General features: G+C 43.1%; 1 protein-coding gene across 1 annotated transcript in view; it reads right to left on the bottom strand.

Annotated features, from left to right (window-relative positions):
* Positions 1-21,576, bottom strand: part of SETBP1 (SET binding protein 1) — a 241,708-nt gene that overhangs the window by 58,756 nt on the left and 161,376 nt on the right. Inside the window, 1 exon segment of the mRNA XM_010566386.1 lies at positions 17,926-21,391. Within this exon segment, the coding sequence (XP_010564688.1) occupies positions 17,926-21,391 (3,466 nt within the window).

The raw sequence follows: 21,576 nt of genomic DNA, 5'->3' as shown, positions 1-21,576 counted from the left end.
TTCGCGACAATAAAATTTCCCCCCAACTCTTATCTTAGTATGTGATGAATCACCCTCTCAAAGTTTTTTTGTCCCTCCAGTGACTATAGGTGGAGCTCAGATGACTAGTTTCTACTGCTTGCCTAACTTTTGGGTGGCTAAAGTTAGATGAAAATCCCATGCTAAAGGATTAAGGTCTTCCTCCATTTTTAAATCTGAATGGTATTAAAACCAACCTCGATTTTGCAGGGAATGAAGAAGTCCTACTTAGAACATATGCAGTTCAGTTCTTTCCTGTGAAGTTGCCATATGGCAGGGGAGTGATGGGAAGAAGAAAAATATTGACAGTGATGATATATCTTATTACAGAGCATACGGACCAAATTTTCCTCTCAGTTACACTAGTGAAAATCTGGAGTGAACAGCCCTGTCTTGATAGGAAAATCAGATCAGTCAGTGGATATACAAAGCCAATTATGAGAGTGAAACAAAAGCAAATTTGAGAAACATTATGGTATAGTAAAGAAGACATGTGGTAGGATGCCAGAAGACAGGAAGTCATTGGACCCAGCACGCTTACTCTTCCTTTGAAAAAATCATTCAATCTACAGTAACCACAAGCGGTCAGGATCTTGTTTTATGCCTGAACTTGGCAAACTGAATGAAAGCTGCCCAAAAACATCTGTTCTGGGTTCCAAACATTTATATAGCCCTTTGTTAGAGTACCAAAGATGGCATCACATCAATAGAAAGGAAGCATTGCAGAAGAAAGCAGTACAAGGATGCTAGAGGGAAAAGTCCAAGATTAACACAAGACCTGCAATGTTTTACACACCAATAACTTTCATTTATTCCTTGCTGAACATTCAGCTGATCAAAACTTTAATCTATATTTGACAGACAAAACCAGCGAATGCTTGAAGGAGAGAGACCATGGTGCATTTCTATTTCTATACTATTTAGAAATACATTATAGACAACTTAGCAGCAAAAGCTGAAACGATAGCACTGTTTGTCTACTATGTTACAAAGACAGAAAGGCAAATGTAGCTGAGAAGACTTCTGGAAATATAATGGGAAGTATTTTTACTCAACAATAGTCAAGTATGGTTTGTTTGAAACTTAGTCTTGCAACCAAATAGCAAAAGAACTATTTTCTATTCAGGATCTTTTTCAGCCCATGTAAGATAATCAGAAATGTATAGGTTTTTTGAACCTATATAGCAGGATGATGCCATTCATGTAAACTAGAAGAAGTGGACATCAAAAAACTCAGCCAGACTAATAAAAAGCCTGAAAAACCCAAATAGAATTACCATCAACAATTCTGCACACAAAAGAGTTAAACTGCAACTTAATAAATAAACTATGTATATTTTTTCTTGGAGGCCTATAAAGACTGAGTTTTTGCAAACGAGTTCAAAGACAAACTATAGCCAACTCAGTGTCCACAGTTTCTTTGGAAGCAGCACGGAACATTTGGCCAGAAGAAACGGTGCCAACTATCCAGTGCAAAGACTATACTTTAATTTGCAAAAGCAAAAAGCTGTGATTTATACCTCTGAAAGGAAGAAGTAAAAAAAAAAAAAAAAAGAATCTAACAGTACATTCTGTGTAGGTTTATTATTTTGCCAACAGTTTGTGGGTTGGATGATGAGGTACGTTCCTGAAGATTACACATCACCATTTTTTTTAAACAAACAAAACAGCAGGAAAAATCAAAATTCCCCTAAAGCAGAGGCAGTCCTTGCGAAAGTTCAGATCTGTTGTGGCTCCCCCTTGGCTCCTTTTTTTTTTTTTTCAAAAAGAAAATTCATCAACCAATAGCGTTAATCAGCTTTGGCTCACAGACAGCATTTTTGCTTCTAGTTGAGGACAATTAGAGGCACAGTGTCAACTGGTCATTTATTAGGTTGTGTAAAGCTCTGTGGATACACATTGTTTTTGTGACATCAAAAAATTCTCATGAAAAATGGTACTGTTACATGTAGACAACCCCTGGTTTCTTCCACTTTTAAACTTAATAATTTGTTAGGTCAGAGGAAACTAAGTAGTGTTTTGGAGAATAAATGCACACTAAAAGCAAGTAGTATAGCTCCACTGATAAAATCAACTGACAAGTGAAAATCAAGTGGGGTAGATGGTGAGCTATTAGCTATTTGTTCAAACTTGGTAGTATCATTTGTCCTATGGTTAAGGGACTAGGTTCTTCATCTACATAAATATTAAGTGATGAAATTTAAGAAGATTAAGATTTTGTCTTTTATAATTATTGTGACAATACTGTAATCATATGGTTGTCCAGCATGATTTCTTCAGGCCTCCTAAACTATCAAAACCCCCTTAATAGATGTCTTTAGTAGGTGATCCACAAATATGTTTGTGATAGAGCCTCAAGAAATTATTCAAAATTTGGCCAGATATTATGGTTAAAAATGGAATATTGTTTCTCAGAGATGAATCTTTTTGACTGTCATGACTCTTCCTAGCCACCAAAGGCCTATTCTAAGACTGCAAATTAAAAGTCAAAATAAATATATCATCATTGTGCAATAAAAGAGCCCTGCCAAAAAAAAAAAAAAAAAAAGCACATGAAATCCCAAGGGATGAAACAATGTCATTCCACAGCCTGAAAAATATCACTTATTGCTGAAAAAAGGCACTCTTAGGTTGCACATTGTTAGGCAGTTCTTCTGGGTTTCTTGGCAGACAGTTCGGAAAACCTATTTCTTTAAACTTGCCTTTAAAGTATCTTATATAATACTAGTTAGAACAACAGAAATCTGGGAAGCACAAAAACACATTTAGGGCAATTCCAGGTACCTGTTGTAATGTTAGTCACAGTCTTCCAGTCCCTAAAATGTGTGTGGGATTCTAGCACACCACTGCACAACTGTCATTCTCCTCCTTAGAGGTAGCTGCCCATTAATGAATAAATGAATTTTCTTTGTAAACTTCATCTCCTTTGGCAACGCCAAGGGCTGAAGGCATTCAAGCAATGTAAAAGTATTTTTCTCCAGGTCCCACTTAGTATAAATCAGGATGCATCCTTATTGAAATCTTAGCCCTGCCCACAGTTTCTCTCTGCTGAGCCTCATATTTTATGAATCATTGCTGTTACTCTGGAGCTGGTTTCCATGAGGCCTCTCATCTTTAATGTTTTTGTTCCTAATAGACTGGTCACATTTCAACTTTTGCTTCCTGTGGCAGGATTTATCGAAAGTATTATGAAGACAAGAAAACCCCATGAGTTTCCAAAGTGTAGATGGTAAGAGTATTCACTATTACGCTGGGAGAGAAAAAGAAGGCATATAAAAAGTGATTCACAAGCACAAAAGCCTATCTGTTAATCAGGGGAAGGAGGAAGAGATGCCTTCCACAGACACATGATGCCATTTTCTTCTTCTACATGCCTTCTCTTCCACATTCTTTGAATGGGATACTGGATGAGGTAGTTGCAGTACAGCAATTATTACATTCTTCTGAAACATGGTAATTGAATAAAACACAGAAGCATAGTACATCAAGTTGACACATGCTTATAGAAATACATGCAGCTGATCAGTCTTCATGGCAACTGGATTTTTCTTATTTGTGTGAATTTCACAAACTGCATCTTCCTCCTCCTTTTCTTTTCTTCCCTTTTTTTTTTTTCCTATTCAATTTTGTATTATTTTCTAGGACCTTCTAAACCAAGATTATGCCCCACTGGCAAATTTTCCTATACAAGTGTGATAGTCATCAAGAGAACAATGTCATTTGGATGAAATAAGACTCCCTAAGGAACCCCTTAAGAGCTGGAAAATCTATAAAGTTCCTACTGAAAGGTAACCCAACTTGTGATTTGGTCTTTTAAAGTAAAATATTAGGGATGCTTTATAGATTTGGAGCATTTCTTGTTATGGGAAAGAGAAGATCACTGCTTTCTTAGGCTATCAATATATATTTGTGAAGCAGCAATAATTCTTCCAGTGAATTTCATGTTCCCATTGAAATGTCTTTACTTGTTTTAAACAAGGCAAGAATTACAAAATGATACTATGCTGACAAGATCTAAAAATAAAGTCAGTTGGCAATTGTGTTAAAATAAGCACTGCTACTAGCTTGATGTAAATAGGAGGGAAACCATATCCTAAAAATGACTTCTATTGCCTCTGGGCATAGTTACCCAGGTGGAGAAATAGCACCTGCTCTTCTCTAAGTCATTTATCAGTTCTGGGGGGAAAAATCTCTGGAGAGCGCATCCCTATCTGTAGAGAAGAGGTCAGTACTACTCTATTTCTGTCTTTGGTATCTCTGCATAACTTTGTGGTTGATGCTGCAATAAGAATTACTGACACTCATGCACAATGATGCATTTAAGTCTGTTGCAATTAGCTGTTTCTTGCTCTGACACCAACCTTCTGGCATTAGACCTCCCTGCACCTTGGTTTATCCGCCCGTGAAATAAGGGTAAAGATACTGACCTCTCTTGTAAAACCAGTCTGAGATTTACTGCTGAAAAGAACCACATACAAATTAGGCAGAATATTTAATACCTAGTAGCATATGTAAAAAGAGCACAAACTCCTCTGGCTTGTCAGCTGTCATGGAGAGACGCACTCTTGTGATATTCGCGTCTGTCTGAACTTGACTCAAAGTGGCCAGTTTACATGAGAATCCATTGACCACTGGACAGTTTATATTGGTAAAATTTCACCTGGTCCTCAAGGCATCTCTTACCCTCTGAATTAGGAATTGCCCTTGGGGGTAAATGCAAATTCTGTCTTTGATGAGGGCATGAGACATAAAGATGATAATAACAGAAGGGATGAGGCTTCTAGTTACAGCAATGGGTTGGGAAAATGAATATTCTTCTGTGGCAAGGGTCAATACAAAAGGGTCATTAGTTCGATCAAATTTAGTGGATCGCACACTACCAGAACAATGCATGAGGGCCAGGTGACAATGCCAGGACCCCTCTTGCACGCTGTCGGGAGCAATAGAAGCTGCCAGTACCATGTTATGCACATGAAAAGAGCTGCCCCTGGTGCAGGGTACCTGCTGATAGGCCCACACCAGCCATGCGGATGGTCATCCAGCCACCTCCACCTGAGACCTTCTCTTCCTGGTGGCTGGTTGAATGGCAGCATCCCTTGGGTGTTTAGTGGCATCGCCTGGAGTTACACTGTTTAGCAGCAGATGCTCCCCCTCTCTCCTGTCTTTACCCTGTAGCATTTGCCTGTGTTTCACGTAGCAGTGGAGGCAAAGTGCTTAGCAAGTAAGTTTATAGCGTTCTTCATTAAGAATTTACATATAGAGAAAATTAAACCTGACTAGGAACCTAACAAGCTATTTTGTAATTTGATGAAACAATGTGACCTACCAAGGGACTTAGTCCAAGGGGTTTTGTGTGCTAATCTGATGCTAAGCACAAGAAGGACTTTGGGGATACCAACTTCTCTTGGGTGTCTTGCCCATCACTGAAACTGCATGGCTATAATTAACATCAATCATACTAGAGAAATGGAAGACCAAAAGCTACCTGGGAGACTACAGTGCTCAGGATGAGAACCTGAGCTAGGCAACACTGTCACTGGGGAGTAATTAGGTCTTCTGCAAATCCTAGTAGGACTCTCACATCTCCAGCTACCTTCTGGCACATCTTGCTTAAATACTGAGAACTCCAGTATAGATGGGGTAATACTGAGAGGAAAAAAAATAAGGGGGAGCTGCCATCACTTTGGCCAGCATTCCTGGAGTGAGAAGTAATGTCTCTTCCCTCAAACATTTTAAGCAGTGTAAATATATCAATACTATCCACATTTTAAGCAGGCTTCTTCATGATTCATGATGAATCAGAGGATGCAGCTGCCCTGCTCTGTGGTCAGGTATGGTGTGAAAGTGAAGTAGAAAGTGCCGTCAAGTCATAATAATACACTTCGTTTATAGACCTCATTTCATTTCCAGCATTTCAAAACCTTGCCAGTATTAATTAATTAAAATCTTGCAACAGCTCTTTGAGTTGGGCAAGGACTATTATATCATTATATCAGTCAGTAAACGTGGAGACCCTGAAGGCTAGATTGAGACTGCCTGCTTTAGGCACTCAATTTATTTGTTGCAACATCTAAAAAAAAAAGGTGCTTGGCTCCAGCAGAATGATTCAGATCACTTAAAGCAGGTGCCTACGGAAACTATACAAGCAACGCAGAGACAGATGCCTCTGAAGTAGCACCAAGCTATGTTCACACGTTTCTCCATCAACTGAACGGCGAGCTGTGGGTCCTTCATGGGATAATTTAGTGTGGTTGCATGCAGCCACTCAGGCGTAGGCACTAGGAAATATTATTCTCACAAGTGTGGCTGGGTAAGTGCTTAATTCAAAGCTCAACAGTGTGCAATCCTGCTTACGTGGGAATCAAAATGCAAATTCCCCTCTGAAGGGTAAGCACCTGTGTTGTGGGATAAGTGGGAGGAGGAAGCAAAAGATATTAATGGTTTGAGCACTTATCCAGAAAATAGAAAAGTAGAGATCTAGGCTGTCCAGCCCGAGGGGGCCTGACCCCAGCATTTCCACTTGCCCAGACTACACCAGGCTACAGGTAAGGCTGGAGTGGAGGCATTGCCTCCTCTTGCTGAAGGTCAACCTCTCAACAACCAGAAGTGTAAGATGCAGAAGCTAGAGAGTTTCAGCCCAGTGCAAGAGGAGGCCTTCTGTTTGTAAATGTTCTATTTTAGAGCTCTATCAGATAAATTGCATGAATCGAGTTAGGCCAGGGAACAGGCGTTCCCTCATGCCCCAGGCTTAGCTGGCACTTAGGAATGCCTGGGTGTTTCCACTCTGCCAGACTGACTTGCCCCTCTCCTGTATGCTGGCATCCAGGTCCTCCACACTCTGCACTTGTTAGCTGGCCATTAGGGAGACGTTTGTTCCATCCAAGAGGAAAACGGGGCATGGCGAGGATGACAGTGTGCTCCAGGCTCTGCTCCAGGCACCGTGTGGACATGCACCACACAACTTTGGCTCTTTACTTGGTACAATATTGCAATGCTAGCCTGAAGTCCCCAAACCCCAGTATCCCTCCTGTCACTTCCCAGAGCACAAAGGAAGCAGATGGTTGCAGAAAAGCCCCTATTTTGGCATCTGTGTTAGGAACCCCTTCCCCCAGAAATACCTATAATTGTACCCCAGGGCTATAGGGAGATGTTGCCCAGTGGAGATCAGGATCAAGTGCTGTGCAGTGTGGGTCGGTCTGCCCACTCCAGATGCTCCCAGCTCTCAGATGTGTGAACACAAGCCAGCCTGCAACAAGCAGTTCAGAGGCATAGACTTGCTTTCTGGTTTGGCCCACAAAAATGGTATAAACATGCCCCAGATTTCTCTTGCTGAGGTGTTCCATGCTAGCTCAATGTCACCTAAAACTGGTGGGTTTGGTCAGGCCGTAACTTAATGAAGTGGGCCCTTTTCAACACCTCAAGAGATATTAGCACTCCTCACCCACTTGTGAGTCATGACGGACTGTCAGAAGCTGTCGATTACTGAACACACGCAAAACCATATGCTTATATGCTTAACTTACTCTTAAGTCCAAAACACGGTGTCCAGTTTTATATACACACTTAGTTTCTCTGGGATGTAGCTTCTTCTTCAGATGAAAAAGACTGAGCCATTCCCTGGGACTTAGACACATCCAGCTCGTTCTCACAGGGACTTAAGTTGACTCATGGATGGTCTAAATCACATTCACTGACTTCTTCAAACTATACAGCATCTCAGAAACAGAGCCGAGAAAAAGACTCAGGAGTCCTGAACCTGGGCTTGAGCCTGATTTATTATCATTTTTACCTGCTAGGGGTTTCTTTGATCTCAGCAAGACTCTCTCCCGATTAGCAGTAGAGAAGGAGAATTTGGGTTAATGCATCCTGCTCTACCCACTCTTTAACATAAGAGTGGCTCCTATTAGCGTTTTAGCAGTTTGTCCTTTTATGCAAGAACTTGCACAGCTGACTTGCTTAAACTTTTAATGGGTACGCTTCTAGTGTGGGAGGAAATGTTAAGCACTGCTTATTGTTACTTAGACTCACACACCCAAATGCCATAGCTACATCCAGAGTTCCCAGGCATCTAGCTACTTTACTATCTACCACAGCACGCTATATCACAAATAAGATCTTTCTTACCGCCTAAAGTAATGTCATGATGCAGTGTAGGAGCCAAAGAATGCTGGCTTTGCAAAATGGATGCATTGCTTCAGATTGCAATGAATTCATTTAAGAGAAGATCAGGCAACAACCTTTAATTTCGTGCAATAGATTTCTCTGCTCTTTTTATTTACCGAGATGTTGTCTCACTAGATCAAATCAATGAAATTACGACAGATCGCCCAGCATACCGACAACAGCCAATATCTGCCTAGCATCTCAAACAGGCATCTCTTTATCAAATGCCTCCAGTTTCTGTCTGCCACATCTCTACCGTTCAGTCTGTTCTGTTCGAAATAGAAAAGTTCAAGTTTTCCAATGTACTTGGCTGAGACAGAAGCTCTTTTGGGCAGTCATGCAAAGGCGCACGTATTGACTGCCCTGCAAGCAGTAAATTTGGCCCACCGTGCCAAAGGAGATGTGCTATTGTCCTTGGGTGCACTTCTGGAGGCCACGTGTGGGGCGTACGCAACTCCACCCTCAGCTGAGGTGGGAAACTTGTTCAAAGTGGTTTTGAGGTTTTGTTCAGAAGCAAAACAGGAAATCTGCATGAATCTGGAGTTTAACTACTTTTTTAACTTGTTGCTCTCCCAGAGTTGTGGGGTTTTTTTTGTTTTTGTTTTTGTTTTTTTAAATAGAAAATAAATAAATATCAGAATGACAAACATTCTGCAACTGACCACGTCCCAGTTCTGGGATAAGCCCAAGGTTTTACTGGTGCAGACTAGACTTCAGGCAGCAAAGAGAACCTGGAGTAGTCCAGGGATTTTTTCTTTTCTTTTTTAAGCAAACCAAGCAACTCAAAGGCTGTGTCAACTTACTTAAGTGCTCTTTATGCCAACTAATCATAGCTGGCACGGAAAACAATGCTGACTATTGCTCCCTCCCCTGCCTACACTGGAGGCAAGGAAGACCAAAGACACAGAGCTGAAACAGCAGCTCTGTGCCATCTGGAGAAACTCCATATCCTCAGCCTGGCTGCTTGGGAGCAGAGAAAGGACCACTGAGTTGCTCCTAAAAATCAGTGAAAAGGATAACGAACACATCAGTGGGGTGAGGAGCATCAGCGCAAGCCTGCCTGCCCCAACACGCTGACCCCCATATGCAGTACCGCTACCATTGCTGAGGGCACGTGGTGCCCTTGTCCCTTTTGTCACCAACTTCTCTCTGGTAACCGTGAAAACTGTCAGAGCTGGTTCTATAGCCTTAGTGATGTGGGCCCTCCCCAGCCCTGAGAAAGCTATGGTGAAACCATCAAGTTATCTCAGGAGCCTAGGAATGGGAAAGCCAACACTACTGGCCTCAATGTGGAACCCAACAGCAAAAAACTCCATCACCAGAACTACTGGGCTTTGTGGTCCACTGCTGATTCACATTCACACTGCTGAGCAAACTCTATCTAGATGTCTCCACAGCTCTGTTTCTAGTACTATATAACACTGGGTTTGGGTCAGATTCTGTGATGAGATACACCGTTGTCATTCACAAACTGCACTAAGACAAGTGAGTTACTGATAGATATAATACAAATTGGTTGAGCTATATCTTGCAGTTGGGATCAACCAAACAAGTTCCTCACAATTTGGTCCCGGTTTATTTAAGCTGCCTATGTGTGCTGCATAAGGCATCAGCAATGATTTTGTTGCTGCTCCAGCATCACTCTGACGTCAGCACTTTGATTTGATTTTCTGTCACTGTTCTTGCAGATTAAATTTCAACCAGTGACCCACAGCTTGATAGCTCATTAGCAAATCCCTCTGAGCCATCTACTCCTGCCCTTGCTTGACAGTTAACTCTGCATTGCACATACTCCCGAAGCCTCCTGAAATCAGCACCGCCCCACGTGAAAACTTGGTCAGACTCAGTGCTGCTGCAAAAGCCTATGGGGATCCATGCCCAGCTGCATGTTTTCAATGACAAATCACTAACGATTCCTATTATGAGTCCTTGGGTCTTTGCAAGTCATTGGGGTTGTGTAAAAACTCCTTCATGGACAGTCCAAGCTTTCCTTTCCCACCCCTCCCCATTGCCCTTGCTCTACAGGGGAATTATTCTGACTTCCTTCTTGCTGAAACCTTGAAAGTCCTTTTGTTGTTCAGCGTCATTATTGCAATCAGGTAGACTAAAGCAGCTGGGATAATGTGCTTCCAGCTTTCTTTTGCTGTGATACATGAATATAAAACGCTTGGTAGGCAGTGGGAATGGAGAAGCTGCTTCAGATCATGCTCTGGAGGTCACAGACCCCAACTCTCACTTTTGCAGTTGAGTAGGACAGGGTGCAGGTTGCCCTGAGCGTGTTACAATCCCACTTACTGGCAGATATCTTGAGCTCAGCTTGTCCTATGCCCAGTTTTGAGTCACATTGACCAGCAGGTTAACAGTGAAGATACAGCCATTGCTTTGTTTTGCTTCGTCCATGCCATCTGAACAGACCTCTTGCCTTGTACCTAGATACCAGTGCCTTTGAGTAAGAAATTATATTGCGTATAGTCCAGAGCTATAGCACACACTTCTCCTTCTACTCTTCTTAAACTGCCACTTATACAAGTATCCAGGCTGAGCACTGTCAAAATCTTAACCAGCCCTCTTCCTCCAAGCTAAGAAAATCTCTACAATACTGAACCGAGACTGTTTTCAGCACCTGGCAGGTAAAGCATAGCCGCAAGGACTCTGACATGCCCCCACTGAAGCCACGGATGGGACTTCCCAGCCCCACACTCTTGTTTCATCTCCACAGATACTTCACTCCAGAAGTCAACCTCACCGATTTCAATGGGGAGACGCTTGATTTACACCGGGCCGAGACGAGAATCCGGCCGTGATTCTTTATTGCCTTTTAAAGCCAAGAGCTCAGCAGAAGCCAATTGTGTCTGACGCGAAGCTGCTGCACACCCAACGTGGAATCTGCACAACTCCATAAACCAGCAGTGGTCTAAATAAAAACTTCAAACAAGACATTCTGGCATTGGCCAGAAAGAGGGAAGATAAATAGCTGGGAGCCGCCAAGTTGTGAAGGAAGAACTGTTTGACTGTTGGACAGAGAGCAAAGTAAGAGGCAGAAATTAGGCAGGGTGCTGGGAGGCTTGTAACACTCCCAAAAAGCAAAGGGGTCACAGCATTTAATTTGATTAATTCATTGCTGGTCCAAAAGACTTTGTACTGAGCCTCAGGCAGCGTAATAAACATACAATCATTAAGAGAGGAAATAAAGGATTGGTTGGGTGGTAAATACTCCAGCTCCCTCTCCCACTCCAGTTTCCCTCTTGTTTCTTCTCTCCTTGGTCAGTGCAAACATTGGAAGCAACACAGTAAGCAAGCGGTAGCATTAAAACAACAACAACAACAACAAAGCTCACTGTATTTCAAATGCCTTGGTCAAAACACTTTCAAGGAAAGCTTTAACTTGCTTTCCCCATCATTTTTGTTTTCCCTCAAAAGCCCATTCCTCTAGGAAACACTGTGGGCAGAATGGAGTAACAGTCACGCTAGCTTGGCCTCCTTTCCCCAGGACTGGCAGAAGACTTAGTGGAAAACAACCAGAAGGACGTTTATCTTAGGGGGCCCAGATAATGCTTTTGGAGGTCATTCCAGTAGTTTTGGTTATACTGCTAAGGAGCCAGGGGCCCAAACAGCTGTTTTGATGAATGTAATTGTATTTACAAATAATGGTATTTTGTAAAGCTCCGATGCTGAGTTTTATGGGCCAGATGGTACAAACACTCACCCCGTAACTGTACAGTGCCTGTCCCTCACCACAGGACACAGGGGGAGGGCAGAACCCCCCCACTGACACTAGGGCTGGAAAACTTTTGCAGCTGCTTGAAGCTATAGAGGAGCCTGGGGTGTTGGAGGAAACCACAGCAGAAGCAGAGCTGGGGAAAGGGAGGCTGACTAATACTCTATACATCCTCAGAGAGCGAAGTTCACGTCTGGCTCTTCTCCCATCTGCTTCAAGCACTGCCACTGCTCCCACGCTGCATTCGTTGGACATCGATGTGTATCAGAGCTCACCGTGGCTCTGTACAGCAGCAAACTGCTTTTACCCCCTTTTCCTAGACAGACGCTGAGGTTTACTGCAATTTAGACAATTTTCTGCAGTTGCATGAGAAAACTATGATATAGAAGATAGGTCTCCAAACCCTGGACCACACTTCAGCCTGCCTCTGTGTCTGTGCACACAATGCCATATGACACCTGGGTCCCCTTGAGTCAGATGCCACTACTGAAGAAAGCAAGGTGACTTATACGTGTGTTTGAATTGATATCAAATGAACTTCATTCATCACCTGATTGTCACTTCTCCCTTGTTCCAGTATGTGAAGGTGCATCCATGAGTATGTATGCAAGACCCAGCCAGTACAGACATTCGTTTTATGTCTCTAAGCTGGGCAGTTGAGAAAATGTTCATCAAATATAGTATTGGACCACTGTTTCCTCTATTACTGAAATAATGTGTTCGCTGCTGAATAATGAACCAACTCTGTGATTCTGGAGCTATTAAAAAAAAAATTAAAAATTCTTTCTCGGTGTAAAACTGTGGCTGATTAAGGCTTCATGATAATAGTCCAGAACTGCATATGCTGTTTCTTAAAAAAAAAAACCCAAACATCACCCCCCTTCAAACCAAAACAAAACTCATGGTGGCTTTGCCAATATTTCACCATGTTTGTTTTTGCTCATAGCAAGTCCTGTTTTAAATCACAGTAATGCATTTGACTTCTGAGAGAGGACGAACCAGAGATTTATTCAGTGCTGTGTGGCAATGGCCCATTCCAGCAGGAAACTGAGCCATGGAAGGGAGTTTTGTCAGGGAAGAAATCTCATCTGGATAAATGACACTCCTCAGCAGAGCACGGTTACTTATATGTGTGTTTGTACTGACATCAGATGAATGCTGTTCATTCGTTTGATTGTCACTTCTCCTCCCTTCCTCCAGTATTCCTCCTACTCTCCCTTTGGAACGTTTAATCACCCAATGTAAGACTTTTTAACAGGAATAAGGGCACTTTTAAGATAAAGATGCTGGAAAATAACTTTAAACAAATACAACATACAGTCGTGTGTTTAATAATCTTGACTTGCATATGTACGCACGCGTGACACAGTCCCTCTTCTCCCACTCAAGTCATAGGGCCAAACACTACCCACTGCGTGATGCCCATCCTCCATCTAAAGCTGATACTGATTCCTTCACAGTTAAACCAGCACCATACAGACGGAGGAAAGGTCAAATCAGAAGAAATTCAGCTTGTAGCACTGCTGGACGTTGAGGGAGGAAAGCATGGGGGGGCTTGTAGGTAAGTTAAGCATTAATTTGTAAAGTATGTTTGTCATGCTAACTATCCAGCATTTGGAGACTGATGATTACTACTTTCCTAATAGCTGCATATGATTAACTTTATATTCCTGTAAATTTACTGTGCATGGCGTCTGTGCTACGTCTGATGAAACCCATGTACTTATTAGCTGATCTTTGAGCCATGATGCCCAATATGCAAGCAAGGCAATCTTTGCTTGTATAATCATTGTTTTAAAAAAAAAGAGGCAGAAATACTGTGAGCGTAAAGTAGCATAGACCTTGATTAGCCTCACTACAAAAAAAAGCAGAAATACAGCCCTGCATATAGTGACTTTTGACCTCTGCTTCACCCCCAGCTACATCCTGGCCTGCAATAACTGTAACGAGGACATAATCAGACAGGTCGTATACACAAATTGTTGTCTTATCTGTGCACCTTAAAATGTTAAATGTGCTTTTCCTCATTTGCCCACCTAAGGAAACAGTGAAGAGGTAACCATTCCTGCTTTTTTCCAAGGCACAAGCTATGGCATCGAGACTGCTCATCAGCAATTCAAGTCCCTTCTTCAGCATCACGTATGAAAGTGAAGCAGGCAGACAAGGAGATGTGGAGTTTGCTATGAGGACCTCTTTAAAATACAGCTCTGCTCTCAGTCTCCCCAGCCCAGCTGTGGCACCAATCTGTGGCCTCTCCCTGGGTCCCTCACCTGGGGCTTTAGTAGCTATTGGAGAGCAGATGAAAGGATCAGCCATCCAGCTGTGCGCAGTGCCTCGGGTCGCAGAGTGCCAGAGGCACCCCAACAACATTTTGCAAATGCATGAGGTACCTCTGGCTGCGGGGAGTGGAAGGAGGGAGTCAAGTGAGTCAATGCTGGGTGCACACACAACTTGAAAGTTCAGTTTAGGATGTGCCCAAGTGAGAGTATGACGGTGGCAAGGCAGGATCTGAAACACCCTCTGCTGTATCCTTGCCTATAAGCCAGACTAATACCACTGGACTAGTATTCTGCATCAGCCAAACAGGAAAGCAGGGTTTAATTAGTTTTGAACAATTAGTCTTTCTAAATGCAGGAGCGTTAGGTGAGCACAAGGAATCTTACGAAAATAGCAATTTCAGCAAAATGCAGCAGGAAGCAACAGGTCACGGGGAGGGGATGGGAAGGAAGGTGGGAAGAGTTACTAGTGTTTGTGGAAAGGACTCCGGTTTCTCCAGAACGATGGTGGAGAAACAGGCAGTGCACTGGGAGAATAACCATACGTATTAACACTGCATGTTTAACCCCAAGAGGTCCCAAGAGATATAATATGAGCCAAAGCTCACAAGATAGATACCCACTAATGAATGGCCAGCGATAGTCCAAGCTGGTGCAGTACAGGGAATGGACATTTGCTGTGGCCAGCCAAGGTGGGACCCTTCATTCTTGGTACAGATTTCTTGTGCCAGGACTGCAGCCAGCTCCTCCAGAAAGTAAGAAGGACAACTCTTCCCTTGACGTCCTAATCTTTCTAGATTGTAAAATCATACATAGGATGTAGGGTTATAAGGCAGGACTGTCTTCTATCATATGCATGACCAGTACCTAGCACTAGGGAACACTAAACTTTTCAGAAATGGCTAAGTGCTGTTACAACACAGAGAAGAATAATAAAAATAACAACAATACAATGGCACCTGCACCAACACACTACACTAAAACAAACAGCAAAGCCTGAATGCCAAAGAGCACCAAATCGTTCTCTCATTACTCCTGTCACAGATATTTCTACCGAGCATGGGTGAGTTTTGCTCCATATTTAATCTCCAGCAACATACAATGAAGGCGCGAATGGCATTAATGAGCCTGCCAAAATGCCCATGCAGTAAAGATAACACTGAAATTGTGATATAAATCTATTTTCAGCTTTCATCTGAATATTCAGAATGTCTCCTCTTATCTCTGTTATATATTACTTTTATATTGTGAAAGATGACAAATACTGAATGGCAAGAGCAATCAGGCTATGGAAATTGCCTCCTGGGACAGAGCTATATGTTCCCATAGGGCTTTTTTTTTTCTCTTAACTTTTATTTTTATGATTAGTCAATCACTGTTTAGCCACCTCAGGGAAATGCAAGGTGAATTAGGAGAAAGAAGGTCAAGGTTATCATGGAAAAGTTTAATCCCTCCTCAGTGGGAACTGGTTAATAGCTATGGCTAAACTCAAGTGCGGACCTCTGTTGGGAATCCCAGTGAAGGTCAAAGGCAGAGAGGAAAAAAAGCTGTAGTGAGATCTTAGACAGTCATAAGCAGACAGATGTTCCTAGGCTTTAATGAGCAGTCTTGGCTCCAGGCCTTTCTTGGCAGAGCTCTTTAGTTTTAGTGTTTTTCCTTGTAGTGCAAGGTATGGCTCTGGTTAGCTGGCTCTGCTTAGCTAACTGCTGATGATTTTTCCATCTAAATAATAGCTTGACAATGAAGAAACCAGTCCATAATCTATGACTTGATGGATTAGGTCATGGGGAGTGATGTGCAGTTGTAATCATGAAAAGTAAAAATAAATAAAAATAATAATTTTAGTTTAAATGAGAACCAGTTTTGAAAGTTTGAACAGCAAATCTGGAGAAGGTCCTACTGCAAGTTCTACCACTCCATCTTACATTTTTATTGTCATGGTCAATAAACTAAAGAAAAATAACATGAAATGAACTTTTTCTTTACCAATTCTATTTCCAAGTCAGCCTGGTGGGGATCATGCCCCTACTTTGGAAACTCACTTGGGTTCAGCAGTGCTGAGAATTTTCTCTTGACAATTTGCTATGCCTAAGTGAAATATAGTAAATTGGAATGTACAGGTTTAGCAAACACCTTCTGTTCAGAAAGCAAAAAGGCTACAAATCCAACTGTTATCAAACTGTGAAATCAGTAAATTCCACTGAAAACCAGAAATAGCCTTGTTAAAAATTTTCAAGACTTTTAACTCTTGTCTGCTAGGACACAACTTCCTTAATGCAACAGCCACTGCAGCACTTGGTGGAGAATAATTTGGTTCTTTGTCAGGCATGTAACAACACTGATATAACCACTGACTGAATTCAGTCTGTTTTCCAATATTTCTGGGTGTCTCATTTCTGGGTGTCACAATTGGTCTGATATAACATGATATTATGAATGGGAATGTTTTCATGGGATAAGCTCTCATTTTAGACTGCTTTTCATTGCTATAGTCCAGATCCTGGCCTCAGTGATGGAAATGAAAATGCCTAGGTGGCTTAAGCATGAGCAGTCTTTGGATCTCAATGAGTTACAAGTCAATAAAAAACTTAAGAGCCTTACATTGGCAGGCTATACAAATTCTCTGCTCCCTCTGTATTTTCAGCTGATTCTCTTTTCATTTTGGAGGCTACGAATTACGTTTCTTTGAAGCTCTTTTTTAGCACATCAGAATCTCATCCACCACTGGTTGGTTCAGTAAAGCTCACCCTTTCCAGAATCAAGTGTGAAATCTGCTTTGTGATAAATATCTGATGGTGCAGGAGCTCTGGGCTTGCTCCCAAGCTAAATTCATTTATACTGCAGCAAAACACCTGCCTCTGTGTCATCATGAAAGCAGCTGCCTATTGTAAAGTACAATTCAGTCTCTCAGACAAGATTCAGATACCTTTTCCCCCCCTCCTCTGCAGGAGAGGAACAGATGTCCTTAGCAGCTGAAAGGAGCTTCCTCCCTTCTCATCTACCCAGCTTATATTTCCAAGTCATGAGTCCTAAAACTTTTCAGAGTCAATCGGCTAGGGTTTATTGTTTCCATGACATCAGTCCCTTCCCACAGCCACTCAATGCTCAGGATAATTACTTTACATGACACCTGCTAACTGGAACTGACAGATTTACACCAGGATCGTACCCAGGGTCTCCATATATTCAGCCCAGCTACCACTGTGCTGGGTCCTTCTGGATCAGCAGTATACTACACCAGTCATGGGACACTGACCCAGCTCCACAACTTCCCACGCGTCTGGTTCATCCCATCAACAAATGGCTTTTGTATGTATTGTGCCAGAGCAGAGACTCTCTGCTCAGTACCGTGGCTGTTCTTCCAAAGGCTGGGCGACGACTACCACCCCGTGACATTAGACACCAATAAGGGATGCCTACCTTGCCAACAGGTATTATAATTGCTGCTGTTGCAGAATGCAAAGGTGAGATTTTGGGAGGAAGTACAACAAACTATGAGATAGGCAAAGGCAGGACAAATATTTATAAAAATGTTGTGTAACAACTCAAAGACTTTTAAAGGTTTTGTCTTAACGCGTGGCTGACTTTCTTGTCAATCTCCCAAAAGTTTGGATGCAGAATGGGAGTCAATTACAAAAAGCCAGAGAAGTTACTGACTCATAAACATATTTGCTGTAAACAGCAAATCCCTCTTTGTTCAGCATTGAAATTTAAATGCAGTAAGGTAAAATAGAATAAAGCAGAGCTTACCTGAAGAGGCTGAAGAATCGTAAGTACTTCTGTCCTTCCTATTTGTCCTGAAGGGCTGAATGTCCTTTTCCCTGTAAGTTCCAAACCCTTCAAAGCTTCTTCTTTTATTCCCACTTGTATCGTTGTCCCGCTTCTCACTCGAGGAATTCATTTCACCAAACATGTCCAGGGAGTCTGACCTTCCATTACTCTCAGTATTACCAGAGTATCTCTTTGTGCAAGAGTCAATGGGATCATTGCTTGAGTCACTTTTATCTTTACTCTGTGTCCACTGCTGGGCATCAGAAAGTGATAACGTAGACAGCGTATCCACTTCAAAGTTATTCTTTGAGCCTTTGTGTCCGGTTTCACAATGCTGGTGCTTCTGCTTCTCCTTATGCTTGCTTTTCTCGTTGAGCAAGGAGAGGTCTTTATCTGAGCTGCTTAGCCTTTCATTGATCGCATGGCTGGAGAAGCCAGTGGACTTGCTAGCAAAGAGACCACTCAGATCTTCATGTGTCCCCAATATCCGCTCATCCTTATGCTTGTGCTTATGTTTGTGTTTCCTTTTGTGAAGTCGGCCACTTGAAAGGCTTGTTCCTCCAACCTTTGGAGGAGCCAAAGAGGACTGCATGTCTCCAAGGCCCATTCCCACAGGTGTTTGTAGGTGCACTCCGTGTTTTGCTTTATGCTTGGCAGTAGTGGACATCTTCATATGAGAGCTTGCATGGAATTGGGGTGGGGGCACGGTAGGTCTCATAAATGGGGAAGCCGCTCCGAGCGTGTGAGACAGGTACAAAGGAGCTGGATACTGACCATAGTAACCAAGATTCATCATAGGCATTGATGTGTAAGGCATTCCATAGGGTGCATAGTAACTCCCACTGGGAATAGGGTAACCGAACCCTTGTAAAAAAGGCACCTTTGTCATGGTGTCATTGGTTTTGGCAGGTCTACCACGCTTCTTCTTAGACTTCATGTCAGAGGTCCTGCGAAGATAGAGCAATGGGTCATACTGGATATATGGCACAGGGTAGTAGTGGTCAAAATTAATCCTGAAGATGCTGGGATATGGATTTTCATGATAAAATGTGTAACTTCTATGGGAAATCCTGAACACTTGAAACTTATTGATGAGTTCCTCAAGGTCTGCCAGAAACTGGAGGTCATCTCTGTTCTGCAGGCTTTTCCTTTTCCTCTTGTGCTTTGGCTTTTTAATACTCTCATGAGAGAGAAAGTTATCCACAATGAGATGTTTCTGCCGGTGACCATGCCTGTTCTTTGTGCTGGTGTCAGATGGGATAGCCTCTGGATTGTCCAGGGTGCAGAAATCAAAGGAGTATCTCCGGCGGGATTCTGAGCTTTTCTCGGCTTGGTCAGAAGTGCTGTTGTTGTCTGTACCTATCCCACTGTCGCTCGGTATGGTTTCCTCGCTGTGAGACTCGCTCACCGGCGACAGCGTGACTTCTTTCAGAGAACCTATTTCACAGAGGTGGGAAGGTGAATTAGCCATTAACCTGGGTGGAGACAGCTTCCAAGTTCCACTGTGCATTCCTTTCTGGGTTTTTGTAGGAAGAGCACTGATAGGTTGAAGATTTGGCATAGTTTTTAACTCTGAAAAATTTGTTTCAGTGCTTGCAGGGCTAAGGTTGCCGTTAGTCCCCACTAACTGTGTCGAAAGCGGATGAATAGCTGCTGGTGACGATGCCACGAGTGACTGCAGGTTGGAAGGCACTGCTGGGTTTTCTGGCTGGCTGGAAACAGGCCTTGAGTGCTTGATGGCTGTCTTAGGTTCTTCTGGCTGAGGCTGCAGCTCTGCTCTTGGCTTTCTGCCCCGTTTTTTACCAATGTAGATAGTCCCCCTCTTGCTGACATTGATCTGCTTCCCTAGTCTGGCATCAATGGTGGTTGGCCCAGCACTAGACGGTGGCTGGACTTTTGCTTTCAGAGCTATGCTGCTGGAGCAGGAGGACAAGATCTGATTGAGAATATTCTTCCTCTTGAGGGTCTTCATTTTATTAATGGTCTTGATGGTCTTCTTATCCAAGACCCCAAGCTTCCCGACCTTTTTGTGAAACTTGAGTTCACTGATGGACTTGTCCTCTCCCGGGACCATCTGGGCCAACTTGGCCAGATTCCGTCTCCTCTTCCTTTTCTTTGTTCCTGGAAATTCACGATTGATTGGACTCACTGGGCTGGTGGAGGTTCCCTCATGAATGGTTTCAACAGTGAGCAAAGGCTGTTTCTTTGGTCGTCCTCTTTTTTTCTTGACAGGTGTGATCACAGTAAGACTGTCTGTATTGGTATACAGAGGGCTGGATGGTGTGATGGGATAGGCTGAAGGAGGCTCCACCATCAGCTTCTCAGATGTTGTCATGGAGGTCTCCCGAAGGATAGATTTAGGTTTGCTGCAGGTCCATCGCCGCTTAGCTGCATGTTTGGGGTGCTGGACCTCAGATAATTTACCAGCTGTGGGAAGATCGGTGGGTAGGAGAGTGGATGTCACAGCTACAGGCTTTCTGAGTCTGGTGGCACTGTTGGGAGAAGCTTTGTCAGTGAGCACACCGCTGTCGATAGCTACTAAGGGGGACTCATTTTCGATCACTTTCCCTGGCTTTGTGGCTCGAAGATCTTTTTTAGTCCCCTCTGGTTGAGAGCTAGTCCTGTTTGCTACTTCACTGCTCATAGCAAGTCCAGAAGGCAGGCTTTTCTCCTGGATAGTTTTCTCTATGGAAGATTTTGTGGATTGCCTTTTTTTCCTTTTGTGGCCAGATGTATCTGTTGTCGGAGACTTTATTGGGATAGTAATTCGTACGTGACTGGTGTCACTTTCACAACTGCTAGCAGAAGTGGGATTCTGCTTCGAGGGTGATGTATCCAACACACTGTCCATCGAGTAAGACTCCTTTTTCCCTTCCATGATGTCATGGGATTTGCTGTCAAATGCTTTCTGAGCACTCTTCACCCATTCGATGTCTGCGGTTTGGATGGTCTGACTTATCAAGTCCTTTTTGCTGGACTTCTTCTTTGTACTCCCGGTGGGCTGATCGGGGGCCTCCAGCTGCACACCTCCATCTTGGTCACCGAGAGGCAAAAGCCCGTTGCACTCGGAAACACTGGGCGGCTGGGCGGCTGTGCTGATGTTGTTGGGTGATGGGACTGCACTGCAAATGGCAAGCTCTTTACTACTGCCCGACAGCTGCCCCCACGTGCTGCCGGCGCAGGACTTCTTTGTTTGGGATTTGCTGAAGGAAACTCCTGGCTCCGGAGCGGGCACCTTGGTGGCACTAACTGCTTCTCGACTGGGTTCTGTGTTGATGAAACAACTTTGAGAAGCGGATCCAGTATCGGAGCTTGCTGACCAGTCAAGATGGTGCTGGTTGCTACTTTTTTGCTGGTGCTTTGATTTTAAGGTGTCACCGGTGAACTCTTGTTGGAGGCCTGGATCGTAGTGCAGAGCAGAATGTTTTTGTGGCCGGTCGTAAACCTGGAAGGCAGAAGAAAATAAACAGAATACAAAATCAGTTTATCAGTCCATTCATAACCCCTGGTTGCAGCTCTTATTTGTACAGTGAATGACAGCTCTTCTTAACCAATGTCCTTGTAAGGGTTAGAAGCCTTTATAAAGTCTTCTTATACTTAAGCCAAATTTGCATTTAGATTCATGCTCTG

This window comes from Haliaeetus leucocephalus, unplaced genomic scaffold (genome assembly GCF_000737465.1).
Source record: "Haliaeetus leucocephalus isolate CR32 unplaced genomic scaffold, Haliaeetus_leucocephalus-4.0 Scaffold209, whole genome shotgun sequence".
Taxonomy (NCBI): Eukaryota; Metazoa; Chordata; class Aves; order Accipitriformes; family Accipitridae; genus Haliaeetus; species Haliaeetus leucocephalus.
This window is presented reverse-complemented; position numbering and strand designations above follow the sequence as displayed.